A 14,197-nucleotide genomic window follows, 5' to 3' on the forward strand; every position below is an offset into this window, starting at 1 on the left:
CTGGTTGTCTACCAGAGGTCTACCATGTCCTTCTTAGTTGTAGGCTTCTTTTGTTCTGGAGTGTTCGTTAGAATGGATACATCAGAGGTGTTATCACACCGTGGTGAGAGGGTTCTGTCCTTCCCTCTCGTCTTGGTCAATTGTTCTAGACTACTTCACAATAGCCAGCTGTAGACTGAGAATGTTTGGTCTAGTCTTCATATTTGTCGCTCGTCGAGAGTTTCAGAGGGTCTTACCATTTTCTGGTCTTGTAGTTTTAATCATTTCAACGTGTGGACCACATCCTCACGTTCTCTAGTCTCACAATTTTCAGCCGTGTAACCACCACTCCACGCTGTCTGGTCTCAATGGTTGATTTTTCAGGGTACAGCTAGGACCACTTTACACACCGGCGGCAACCCGGCATGTTTTGGTCTAGTTTTCATAGGTTCCCACCATTTCGTAAAGTTCAGCTCACGCTGGTTTAATGTACATTTTGTTAGCGAGTCCTCTTAACCACTCTGGCCAAAGGGGCATTCTGTCACGCCGACACAATGTCTGCGTTCACGCGGGCGTGGTTACTGACTTGGCATAGGTTTATATAAAAAGCCATTATCTCATTTAGAAGGCTTAAAATCACATTGCTATCTTCACAAAAGTATTTTCATACTTAATTATATATTTTATACAACATTTAGATGCAAACCTTACAACTAGAATGTGTACAACCTCAGAGATACAGTTATTTAGTTATACCATCCTTAATGATATCACAAAATAATACACTTTTGACAGGATTGTTCTTTTAATTCCCACCGACCATTACCCACATTCTTTATGTTAGCAATATTTTTTCATTATCCACTTTTGTATGTTGGAGTTTTTTAGGGACAAAGTCTCTCTGTGTAAACAAAGGATTTTCAGCCTTCCATTTCTGCAGAGTGGGGGATAGTTTCTGCAAGGTATTTAAGTCATAAAACAGGCCAAACTCCCCCCTCTCCTCTCCTCTCCTCTCCTCTCCTCTCCTCTCCTCTCCTCTCCTCTCCTCTCCTCTCCTCTCCTCTCCTCTCCTCTCCTCTCCTCTCCTCTCCTCTCCTGTGGCTATCCTCAAACATTTGCATAGCTGATGGGTTATTTTGATCCTCACCAAGGAGAGAGAGTCACGACAGAAGCATAACTGTCCCAGATCTGGGTTTATAAAGTTTTGTTTTACTTGGAGTGTTTGATTGAGCCTGTCTAAAGTGCCAGACGGGGGTGGGGTTTGCATTTTTGGGACTATTTCATTGGTTCTATTGTACCAGGCAAGCTCAATTGAGCACTGCTGAAGTTTTTGAAAGAAAGCAATACTATTTGAACCCAGATCTGACCCCCCCCCCCCCCCCCTCTAGGTCCAGTTCCAGTTTGTGCTGCTGACCGACACCCTGTACTCCCCCCTGCCCACTGAACTGCTGCCCCCTGAGGCAGCCAAGGACAGAGCGACCCGCCCGTTCCCCAGGACCATTGTAGCTGTGGAGGTACAGGACCAGAAGAATGGGGCCACACACTGCTGGACCCTGGAGAAGCTCAGGTACTGTAGAATATAACCAGCTCTAGGCCAGATCCCAGGCACAACTGATAATGAACTATATGTTACAGTAATTGTGGGTCCAGTTTTACATTATCAGGAGCGTAGTATTGAGATCATTTAATCTAAAACAGATCTCAGATTTATTGTTATATGTATTTCTCTCTCTCTCCCTCTCCCTCCCCCCCCTCTCTCTCTCTCTCGCTCTCTCTACTCCTCTATCCCTCTCTCTCTCTCTCTCTCTCGCTCTTGCTCTCTCATATTATGTCTATATACAGTGTTGTAATAATGTGCAAATAGTTAAAGTACAAAAGGGAAAATAAATAAAAAATAATTATGCGCTGTATTTACAATGGTGTTTGTTCTTCACTAGTTTCCCTTTTCTTGTGGCCACACATCTTGCTGCTGTGACGGCACTCTCTCTCGCTCTCTACCTCTATGCTCTATTCTGATGTTGTCCTGTGTTGCTCTCTGGTGCCCCCTGCAGGCAGCGTCTGGACCTGATGAGAGAGATGTATGACAGAGCAGCAGAGGTTCCCAGCAGCACCATAGAAGACTGTGAGAACATCATGACTGGAGGAGACCCCTTCTACGACCGCTTCCCCTGGTTCCGTCTGGTTGGCAGGTACAGTACATGACTGCATGGTCTGACTGCATGGTCAGACAGCATGGTCAGACAGCATGGTCAGAGCATGGTCAGACAGCATGGTCAGACAGCATGGTCAGACAGCATGGTCAGACAGCATGGTCAGACAGCATGGTCAAAGCATGGTCAGAGCATGGTCAAAGCATGGTCAGAGCATGGTCAGACAGCATGGTCAAAGCATGGTCAGACAGCATGGTCAAAGCATGGTCAGACAGTATAGTCAAAGCATGGTCAAAGCATGGTCAAAGCATGGTCAAAGCATGGTCTGACTGCATGGTCAGAGCATTGTCAGACAGCATGGTCACGCAGCATGTTTGAGGACCACAGATGGGATCAAAGACAGTCAGGACCAATTAGAAAGGAATCACTGACCCCAGTCCACAGGCACACTGCCAAATGAATTGAAAATCCCACTTAGCTACAACAAGGTTCCTTTGAGAGACAGAGACGTGTGGCGAGAGGAGGCAGGCTCACAGTAATGGCTGGAAAGGAATAAATGGAACGGTATCAGAGACACCAAACACGTTGTTTCCATGTGTCTGATACCGTTCCGTTACTATGAGCCTGCCTCCTCTCGCCACACGTCTCTCGAAAACGTTCTTTTGACCGAGAGACTCTTAATGCACGGATCCAAGAACAGCATGAAGAAAGTCTCACGTGACGTGTCGTTCTCCTGAGTTAGTAAGCCTCCAGTCCGATGTATACTGAGATACACTATTTATACAAAAGTATGTGGACATCAATTCAAATTAGTGGATTCGGTGCTATTTCAGCCACACCAGTTGCTGACAGGTGTATAAAATCGAGCACACAGCCATGCAATCTCCATAGACATACAATGGCATTAGAATGGCCTTACTGAAGGGCTCAGTTACTTTTCAACGTGGCACCTTCATAGGATACCAACTTTCCAACATGTCAGTACATTAAAGTTATGCCCTGCTAGAGCTGTCCTGGTCGACTATAAATGCTGTTATTGTGAAGTGGAAACGTCTAGGAGCAACAACAGCTTAGCCACGAAGTGGTAGGCCACACGAGTTCACAGAACGGGACCGTCGAGTGCTGAAGGGCAAAAAATCGTCTGTCCTCGGTTGCAACACTACCGAGTTCCAAACTGCCTCTGGGAGCAACGTCAGCACAATAACTGTTCGTCTGGAGCTTCATGAAATGGGTTTCCATGGCAGAGCAGCCGCACACAAGCCTAAGATCACCATGCGCAATGTCAAGCGTCGGCTGGAGTAAAGCTCGCCGCCATTGGACTCGACTCTGGAGCAGTGGAAACGCGTTCTCTGGAGGGATGAATCGCACTTTCTGGCAGTCCGACGGACAAATCTGGGTTTGGCGGATGCCAGGAGAACAATACCTGCCCAAATGCATAGTGCCAACTGTAAAGTTTGGTGGAGGAGGAATAATGGTCTGGTGCTGTTTTTCATGGTTTGGAATAGGCCCCTTAATTCCAGTGAAGGGAAATCTTAACGTGACAGCCTACAATGACATTCTAGACGATTCTGTGCTTCCAACTTTGTGGCAACAGTTTGGGGAAGGCTCTTTCCTGTTTCAGCATTACAATGCACAAACGAGGTCCATACAGAAATGCTTTGTTGAGATCGGTGTGGAAGAACTTCACTGGCCTGCACAGAGCCCTGACCTCAACCCCATCGAACACCTTTGGGATGAATTAGAACGCCGACTGTGAGCCAGGTCTAATCGCCCAACATCAGTACCCGACCTCACTGATGATCTTGTGGCTGAATGGAAGCAAGTCCCCGCAACAATGTTCCAACATCTAGTGGAAAGCCTTCCCAGAAGAGCGGAGGCTTTTATAGCAGCGAAAGGGGGGGGGACCAACTTCATATTAATGCCCATGATTTTGGAATGAGAGAAAGTGTCCACATACTTTTAGCCATGTAGTGTACCTCAAAGCCTTCTGTACCAACCTGAAGAAAAGCCAGGTTTTCTACAGCTCCCCAGCAGAACGGCTTCTGTTCATCCATGTAGATGTGTTTCTATCTTTCCTGTTGTAGGCCACTATCTAACTTACTTCCCATGTTTATGGCTACCAGCAACCCCCTTTTCAACGCGTGCATGAGCGAGCGCATGAGTGATCCCACTCCCTCCCCCACTCCTTCTGCCACCCTCTCCACCTCCGAGCTAACGGAGCTGGCCGACACTCGTCCGGAGGGACGAGGAGGGGAGGAGGAGGAGGAGTTGGATGCTTTGCAGGATCTGAACGATGATATATTTTTGGACGATCCGTGCTCGGAGCTCGGGGATGATGATGATGATGATGAGGGAGGGCCGTGCCGAGGCGGCTCCAGCGAAGGCCTGGATCCCTTTTATGACCGCTCTCCGTTATTCAGTGTAGTAGGAAGGTTGGTGAGGTTTCAGGAGCATGCTGGGGGATGGAAACTAGCTCTTTCACACTGAGACGCTCTGGGTATCTCCGCTGTCCGATGGAGCGCACACACACGCACGCACGCACGCACGCACGCACGCACGCACGCACGCACGCACGCACGCACACACACACACACACACACACACACACACACACACACACACACACACACACACACACACACACACACACACACACACACACACACACACACACACACACACACACACACACACACACAGGAAATTAGCAACAATATTAATGGATAGAGGTTTTGTCATTGTTGTGGCAACCAAATTACACACATCCACATTGACCTGTCTTTGCTTTTATAAGTTGACATTTTCATTGCGTCTGTAAGGGCAGTCCAGTATTTTGAGCCTCATCTGTAGCTGTAGTGTGAGAACATGTTATTGGGAATGACATCATTTTGGCTAGCCCCTATCCAATATAGAGATCAGAAACAAGGCTAAATTACCCAAGGTTCCCTGCCCTCTCGTTCAGTCCCCTTTTCATGTGTCCATGTCTGAGGCACTCCCCTTTTATAAGTCTAGCTGTTTCCTCTCAAGCTCACGCCATAGCTGACTGTTCCAAGCATCCCCCCTTGCCTTTTAGTTCTGAGAGAGAAACTAATAGCCACACTGTCCTTTCAGTCCCTTCCTCCCTTATGACATGAATTAGGCTTACTCTAAACTGTCAAAGTCCAAAGATTAACTTTTCATATTGTTCAAAAAACCTGACAGTAGAACATTCCATCCATTTATAATCCCACCTAATATTGTAATCAATTGGTAGACATTTTGGGGCTTTAACGCTTGTCTTTTATAATTTCGTTACTTTTGAATCTCATCAGAAATGATTTGTCTTTGTGAGCACCTACTTTGAGCTTTATATTACTGTCACGTCACACCTTCAGCTTTATGTTACTGTCACATCATACCTTCAGCTTTATGTTACTGTCAAATCACACCTTCAGCTTTATATTAGTCACATCATACCTTCAGCTTTATGTTACTGTCACATCACACCTTCAGCTTTATATTACTGTCACATCATACCTTCAGCTTTATGTTACTGTCAAAGCATACCTTCAGCTTTATGTTACTGTCACATCACACCTTCAGCTTTATGTTACTGTCACATCATACCTTCAGCTTTATGTTACTGTCACATCATACCTTCAGCTTTATGTTACTGTCACATCATACCTTCAGCTTTATATTAGTCACATCACACCTTCAGCTTTATATTACTGTCACATCATACCTTCAGCTTTATGTTACTGTCACATCACACCTTCAGCTTTATATTACTGTCACATCATACCTTCAGCTTTATGTTACTGTCACATCACATTTTCAGCTTTATGTTACTGTCACATCATACCTTCAGCTTTATATTAGTCACATCATACCTTCAGCTTTATGTTACTGTCACATCATACCTTCAGCTTTATGTTACTGTCACATCATACCTTCAGCTTTATGTTACTGTCACTTCACACCTTCAGCTTTATGTTACTGTCACATCACATCTTCAGCTTTATGTTACTGTCACATCATACCTTCAGCTTTATGTTACTGTCACATCACACCTTCAGCTTTATATTACTGTCACATCATACCTTCAGCTTTATGTTACTGTCACATCATACCTTCAGCTTTATGTTACTGTCACATCACACCTTCAGCTTTATGTTACTGTCACATCATACCTTCAGCTTTATATTAGTCACATCACACCTTCAGCTTTATATTACTGTCATATCATACCTTCAGCTTTATGTTACTGTCACATCACACCTTCAGCTTTATATTACTGTCACATCATACCTTCAGCTTTATGTTACTGTCACATCACATCTTCAGCTTTATGTTACTGTCACATCATACCTTCAGCTTTATATTAGTCACATCATACCTTCAGCTTTATGTTACTGTCACATCATACCTTCAGCTTTATGTTACTGTCACATCATACCTTCAGCTTTATGTTACTGTCACATCACACCTTCAGCTTTATGTTACTGTCACATCACACCTTCAGCTTTATGTTACTGTCACATCATACCTTCAGCTTTATGTTACTGTCACATCACACCTTCAGCTTTATATTACTGTCACATCATACCTTCAGCTTTATGTTACTGTCACATCATACCTTCAGCTTTATGTTACTGTCACATCATACCTTCAGCTTTATGTTACTGTCACATCACATCTTCAGCTTTATGTTACTGTCACATCATACCTTCAGCTTTATATTAGTTACATCATACCTTCAGCTTTATGTTACTGTCACATCATACCTTCAGCTTTATATTAGTCACATCACACCTTCAGCTTTATGTTACTGTCACATCATACCTTCAGCTTTATGTTACTGTCACATCATACCTTCAGCTTTATATTACTGTCACATCATACCTTCAGCTTTGTATTACTGTCACATCACACCTTCAGCTTTATGTTACTGTCACATCATACCTTCAGCTTTATGTTACTGTCACATCATACCTTCAGCTTTATATTACTGTCACATCATACCTTCAGCTTTGTATTACTGTCACATCACACCTTCAGCTTTATATTACTGTCACATCATACCTTCAGCTTTATGTTACTGTCACATCATACCTTCAGCTTTATATTACTGTCACATCACACCTTCAGCTTCATGTTACTGTCACATCATACCTTCAGCTTTATGTTACTGTCACATCACACCTTCAGCTTTATATTACTGTCACATCACACCTTCAGCTTTATGTTACTGTCACATCACACCTTCAGCTTTATATTACTGTCATAGCATATCTTCAGCTTTATATTACTGTCATAGCATACCTTTATGCACACAGGGATGGATGCTCTTTCTTGACACTGGCGATGACCCTGCCCTGTACACGTTGGTGGATCCATCCGTGCCACTTTGCTTTAGTAGTGATCCAAGCAAAGTTGTTGCTCAACGAATGCTTGAGGTGTTTGTCTCACCTTGTTTTGTATGTCTTTTTGAAGGAGACCATTATCTGAACTAAGAACATATCTCGTATATCTTCTGATATCTGTTTTTGTTTCTGCACAACACACAGCAGCCAGTCACGGCTAGATGTCCTTGCCATGTCACGAATGTTCTCTTGATAATAAATAGAAATGAATCATCAATTGATTCATGTGAAGCAACTGATTCAGGAAGTGATTTAGGAAGACGCAATATCTCAAGATGAAAGAGCTAGTTTCTACCACAGCTACCTCTTTTAGGCATGCCAGAGCACATTATTCTTTATTTTTTAACATTATTTTTTTTTACATTGATTCCCTTTTTTTGTTTTTGCACAATCCAGCAGTCCACTTCCTGTGGGAGTGGGTTTTGTTTTTGTTAAATTCATGGGTGTCATTCTTAGTTTTTTTAACGTTACTTATTTCAAGCTGTTGACTGTTAGTTCAAGCTTTTAGCCATGTTTGTATTATGAGGATTTCTGCTTGATTTGTTTTTCAATTCATTTGAGTGAAAGAAGGCAAAAGCTTCTTTTTTTTTTGGTTCTCATCTTTTTGTCCTGAGCATGCCTTCTTTGCACCTCACCAATGTTGTCGTAAGCCTACCTTTTCTACCGCCCTTATACCCCTTAAATGTCTACCCGCCTCTTTGGCACTTTGGAAATGTTATCCTTGACTGCAAGACACAATATGGTATTACAAAGATTATAGCTAGGAGTTATGGAATCCAGGAGATTGAAACTAAATATCCTAAAGATGTTCCACTTCTAGGTTGTGGTCTTGCTGTAACTTCAAGCTATAGAACTACACACATTACATACAAAATAACAATATTTCTACATTTTGGGATATGGAAAATATGTTGCCAAAATGACATACAGTTTGTCAGTTGTTATCTCTGGACGTTATCTCTCTGTCCTGGTGTTCTGGTGTCTCTGGACGTTATCTCTCTGTCCTGGTGTTCTGGTGTCTCTGGACGTTATCTCTCTGTCCTGGTGTTCTGGTGTCTCTGGACGTTATCTCTCTGTCCTGGTGTTCTGGTGTCTCTGGACGTTATCTCTCTGTCCTGGTGTTCTGGTGTCTCTGGACGTTATCTCTCTGTCCTGGTGTTCTGGTGTCTCTGGACGTTATCTCTCTGTCCTGGTGTTCTGGTGTCTCTGGACGTTATCTCTCTGTCCTGGTGTTCTGGTGTCTCTGGACGTTATCTCTCTGTCCTGGTGTTCTGGTGTCTCTGGACGTTATCTCTCTGTCCTGGTGTTCTGGTGTCTCTGGACGTTATCTCTCTGTCCTGGTGTTCTGGTGTCTCTGGACGTTATCTCTCTGTCCTGGTGTTCTGGTGTCTCTGGACGTTATCTCTCTGTCCTGGTGTTCTGGTGTCTCTGGACGTTATCTCTCTGTCCTGGTGTTCTGGTGTCTCTGGACGTTATCTCTCTGTCCTGGTGTTCTGGTGTCTCTGGACGTTATCTCTCTGTCCTGGTGTTCTGGTGTCTCTGGACGTTATCTCTCTGTCCTGGTGTTCTGGTGTCTCTGGACGTTATCTCTCTGTCCTGGTGTTCTGGTGTCTCTGGACGTTATCTCTCTGTCCTGGTGTTCTGGTGTCTCTGGACGTTATCTCTCTGTCCTGGTGTTCTGGTGTCTCTGGACGTTATCTCTCTGTCCTGGTGTTCTGGTGTCTCTGGACGTTATCTCTCTGTCCTGGTGTTCTGGTGTCTCTGGACGTTATCTCTCTGTCCTGGTGTTCTGGTGTCTCTGGACGTTATCTCTCTGTCCTGGTGTTCTGGTGTCTCTGGACGTTATCTCTCTGTCCTGGTGTTCTGGTGTCTCTGGACGTTATCTCTCTGTCCTGGTGTTCTGGTGTCTCTGGGATCTCTAATGGTACATTCACTATTCTATCTCTCTCTTCTTCAATCTACCTCTCTCCCTTTCTTCTCTTCAATTCTCTCTCTCTCTCTCTCTCTGTCTCTCTCTCTCTCTCTCTCTCTCTCCCTCTCTCTCTCTCTCTCTCTCCCTCTCTCTCTCTCTCTCTCTCATCCAGAGCCTTTGTGTACCTGAGTAACCTGCTGTACCCTGTGCCCCTGGTCCATCGCGTGGCCATTGTCAGTGAGAAGGGAGAGGTTAAAGGATTCCTCAGGGTGGCTGTACAGGCTATCTCAGGTAAGATCTGGACCCCCCCCCCCCCCCCCCCCTGTCACATCAAACAACCAAATCAATCAATAAATCAGTCAATCAATAATTTATTCAATCAATCAAACAACCAAACAAAGAATACCTAACCTACTGAAGCATACAGACATGTACATAAAGGACTCGGGTTTCTTCAAAAGATACACAGTAGTAATACAGATCAGGTCGGGTTTCACCGATAGACAGACTGAGTGTGACTTCTACAGGAAGTCAAGTGAAGGTGCTTTGTGTTTCCCTCCAGCCGATGAGGAAGCTCCTGACTACGGATCCGGTGTCCGCCAGTCTGGCACCGCCAAGATCTCCTTCGAGGACCGGGAGTTTGAGAAGGTACGTCTCCTGAGCAAACCAACAGAGGATATCAGCCGCTGTTTTGTCTAGTCCAGTAACTATGTACCCATTGATGGATTGCTGGATGCTATGTATTGGCAAATGAGAGGCTTTGAAGCCACTAGTCGGTCATATTGGCAGTCCCCAATAAGCCACTAGTCGACCATATTGGCACTCCCCCATTCCTTCTCCAGAGGAATGAATGGAATTATTCATACAGTATTTCAATTAAATGTTTCAAGGATAAAATTGCATGCATTTAAAGGCGCAGCTGCACCCGCTGATTCGTCCTCGTATTTTGGCATGTAGCAACAGGTCCATGTAGAATATACAACCTTTTACATAATAAGTGTTCTGCAAATGTAACTATGTACACCTTTCAAACAATCCAGTTTAAAAAAGAAAGTTAAGAAATTATTACTAAAAAACTAAAGTAAAAAACAACAAAAACAATAACGGGGTTATATACAGTTGGTACTGGTACAGAGTCAATGTGGAGGCTATATACAGGGTGTTACGGTACAGAGTCAATGTGGAGGCTATATACAGGGGGTACCGGTACTGAGTCAATGTGGAGGCTATATACAGTTGGTACTGGTACAGAGTCAATGTGGAGGCTATATACAGGGTGTTACGGTACAGAGTCAATGTGGAGGCTATATACAGGGTGTACGGTACAGAGTCAATGTGGAGGCTATATACAGGGTGTTACGGTACAGAGTCAATGTGGAGGCTATATACAGGGTGTTACGGTACAGAGTCAATGTGGAGGCTATATACAGGGTGTTACGGTACAGAGTCAATGTGGAGGCTATACACAGTTGGTACTGGTACAGAGTCAATGTGCAGGGGTACAGGTTAGTCGAGGTAATTTGTACATGTAGGTAGGGGTAAAGTGACTATGCATAGATAGTAAACAGCGAGTAGCAGCAGTGTAAAAACAAAAAGGGGGGGGGGGGGGGGTGTCAATGTAAATAGTCCGGGTGGTCATTTGATTAACTGTTTAGTAGTCTCATGGCTTGGGTGTAGAAGCTGTTAAGGAGCATTTCGGACCTAGACTTTGCGCTCCGGTACCGCTTGCCGTGCGGTAGCAGAGAGAACAGTCTATGACTTGGGCGACTGGAGTCTTTGACCCTTTTTTGGGCTTTCCCCTGACACCGTCTAGTATAGAGGTCCTGGATGGCAGGAAGCTTGGTCCCAGTGATGTATTGGTTATTGATTTATATATATATATAAATGCTCGACTAAAATAATCTCGGTCCACCAACAGCCTAACGACCAAGCAATCGACCAGTCAACTAATTGGGGTACGCGTGCGAAGATGGAGGCTCGGTGACTTCAAAACAGCGCCCCCTGTCAGCCATCTAGTGTATATATAAATCATTGTATGTACCTTCCCTAGTTTTACAGGCCTAGTTACCTCCCTTAGCTTTGCTTACTGTATGCTGTCCCTTGTGGTCCGTTCCATGCTACGTCTTCTAGCTTTAATGTCAGTGGCTAGGCCGCTCCCTCTATCTCTGCTAACTGTATGCTATCTTCTAGCTAGTTAGTGACTACCTCCTAGGTTTGCTAGCTTCTCTTCCAGCTTTGCTAACTGTATGCTGTCCCTTGTGGTCAGTTCCAGGCTGAGTCGTGCCCCGCTGGTCTGTCCCGTACTGGGGCGTCCCAGGAGGAGCTGCGTTTCGTTGAGGGGGAGGGACAGAACTCAGAGATCGGACCCTCAGCCGATGAAGTCAACAACAATACATGTGCGGGTAACTAGCTGTGTAGTCGCCTCAGCCGCTGTGTAGTCTCCTCAGCCGCTGTGCAGTCTCCTCAGCCGCTGTGCAGTCTCCTCAGCCGCTGTGTAGTCTCCTCAGCCGCTGTGTAGTCTCCTCAACCGCTGTGTAGCCTCCTCAACCGCTGTGTAGCCTCCTCAGCCGCTGTGTAGCCTCCTCAGCCGCTGTGCAGTCTCCTCAGCCGCTGTGTAGTCTCCTCAGCCGCTGTGTAGTCTCGTCAAACTGTGGTGTCTCGTCAAACTTTTCTACAAGCGAGATTAGCTGTAGAGAAGTCTGTCTGTGGAGTCTGTCTGTGAGGCTGTGGTCTGTGTATGTGGGTGTGGCCTTCAGAAAGCCTTCAGGAAGTATTCATAGCTCTTGATTTATTCCACAATTTGTTGTGTTACCGCCTGAACTCAAAATGGATTAAATAGATTTTTATCTCACCTATCTACATACAATGCCCCATAATGACAAAGTGATAACATGTTTTTAGAAATTATTGAACATTTATTGAAACTTAAATACAGAAATATCTAATTTACATAAGTTTTCACACCCTTGAGTCAATACATGTTGGAATCACCGTAAATAGCAGGGATTTCAGTTGTGTGTCTTTCCAGGTAAGTCTCAAAGAGATTTTCACACCTGGATTGTACAATATTTGCATATTATTATTTTTCAAATTCTTCAAGCTCTGTCAAATTGGTTGTTGATCATTGCTAGACAGCCATTTTCAAATCTTGCCAGAGATTTGTAAGACGATTTAAGTCAAAACTGTAATTAGGCCACTCAGGAACATTCAATGTCGTTTTGTTAAGCAACTCCAAGTGTTTATTTGGCCGTGTGTTTTAGGTTATTGTCCTGCTGAAAGGTGAATTTTTCTCCCAGTGTTGGTTGGAAAGCAGACTGAACCAGGTTTTCCTCTCAGATTTTGCCTGTGCTTCGCTTTATTCTGTTTATTTTATTTTTCTCCTAAAATACTCCCTAGTCCTTGCTGATGACAAGCATACCCATAACATGATGCAGTCACCTGCTTGAAGATATGAAAAGTGGTACCCAGTGATGTGATGTGTTGTGTTGGATTTGCCCCAAACATAACGCTTTGCATTCAAGACATAACATTTATTTCTTTGCAACATTTTTTGCAGTTTTACTTTTTATTGCCTCATTCCAAACAGGATGCATGTTTTGGAATACATAACACACGGTGTATTAATACACCATCCAAAGTGTATTTAAAAACTTCACCATGCTCTAAGGGATATTCAATGTCTGCCTTTTTCATTGTTTTACCAATAGGTGCCCCTCTTTGACAGGCTTTGGAAAACCTCCCTGTTCTTTGTGGTTGAATTCTGTTTTTTAATTTCACTGCTCGACTGAGGGATCTTACAAATAATTACATGTGTGGTGTACAGAGCTGAGGTAGTCATTCAAAATGATGTTAAATGCTATTATTGCACACAGAGTGAGTCCCCTGCAAATGATTATGTGATTTGTTAACCATTTTTACTCCTGAACTTATTAAGACTTGTCATAACAAAGGGATTGAATACTTATTGACTCAAGACATTTCAGCGTTACATTTTTCATTAATTTGTAAACATTTCTTGAACCATAATTTGACTTTGACATTACAGGGTATTGTGTGCAGGCCAATGACACAACATCTACATTGAATCCATTTTAAATTCAGGCTGTAACACAACAAAATGTGGAAAAAAGTTAAAGCAGGTGAATACCTTCTGAAGGCGCTGTAAGTGTGTTTTGGTGTGTGTTCATATCTGCATAATGCTAAATGTATTTATGTACAGGTAGATAGTGTGTTTATCAGTGTGCCGGTGTTAAGCAACTGCTTGAAGTTATACTATGTTGTTTCAAGTAAGGATGTAGTGTTGGTGCAGAGAGAAATAGCTCAGTGTGCCATAATGAAAACACAAGAAGCATAACTACATTCAATGTCTCTTCTATGTCTTCATGTCTCTGTTTTAACTCTCTGTAGCCGGTCCAGAGGAGTTGGAGAGCCCCCTGAAGGCCAACCTGGAGGGAGGAGCTCTGGACGGAGCCCTGGAACACCTGAGGATAGGTAACACCTTCACCTTCAGAGTGACGGTCCTACAGGCCTTCAGCATCTCTGCAGAGTACGCTGACATCTTCTGCCAGTTCAAGTAAGTCGTTGTTGCTGTTCTTCTTCTTCTGCTTCTTCTTCTTCTGCCTCTTCTTCTGCCTCTTCTTCTTCTGCTTCTTCTTCTTCTGCCTCTTCTTCTTCTGCTTCTTCAGTAAGGTCTATCAGATCTTTAGGTCTATCAGACATTGTAACAGACTGAGTGATAGCTAACGAGGCCC

General features: G+C 44.0%; 1 protein-coding gene across 27 annotated transcripts in view; it reads left to right on the plus strand.

The window, feature by feature from the left end:
- kif1aa (kinesin family member 1Aa) overlaps nt 1-14,197 on the plus strand; it is a 246,098-nt gene that overhangs the window by 117,481 nt on the left and 114,420 nt on the right. For 9 of the 27 annotated variants that reach the window (XR_011668385.1, XR_011668386.1, XM_071346549.1 and 6 more), the window contains 7 exons: nt 1,368-1,546; nt 2,031-2,168; nt 4,214-4,561; nt 9,619-9,737; nt 10,009-10,094; nt 11,713-11,848; nt 13,854-14,019. Coding sequence is in view for 25 of the 27 variants with exons in the window: in XM_071346549.1 (XP_071202650.1) it covers nt 1,368-1,546; nt 2,031-2,168; nt 4,214-4,561; nt 9,619-9,737; nt 10,009-10,094; nt 11,713-11,848; nt 13,854-14,019 (1,172 nt within the window). In the remaining 2 variants the exon portion in view is untranslated. The remainder of the gene's footprint in view (nt 1-1,367; nt 1,547-2,030; nt 2,169-4,213; nt 4,562-9,618; nt 9,738-10,008; nt 10,095-11,712; nt 11,849-13,853; nt 14,020-14,197) is intronic. The other 18 variants (XM_071346565.1, XM_071346566.1, XM_071346567.1 and 15 more) reach the window with 6 other exon arrangements.

This window comes from Salvelinus alpinus, chromosome 16 (genome assembly GCF_045679555.1).
Source record: "Salvelinus alpinus chromosome 16, SLU_Salpinus.1, whole genome shotgun sequence".
NCBI lineage: Eukaryota > Metazoa > Chordata > Actinopteri > Salmoniformes > Salmonidae > Salvelinus > Salvelinus alpinus.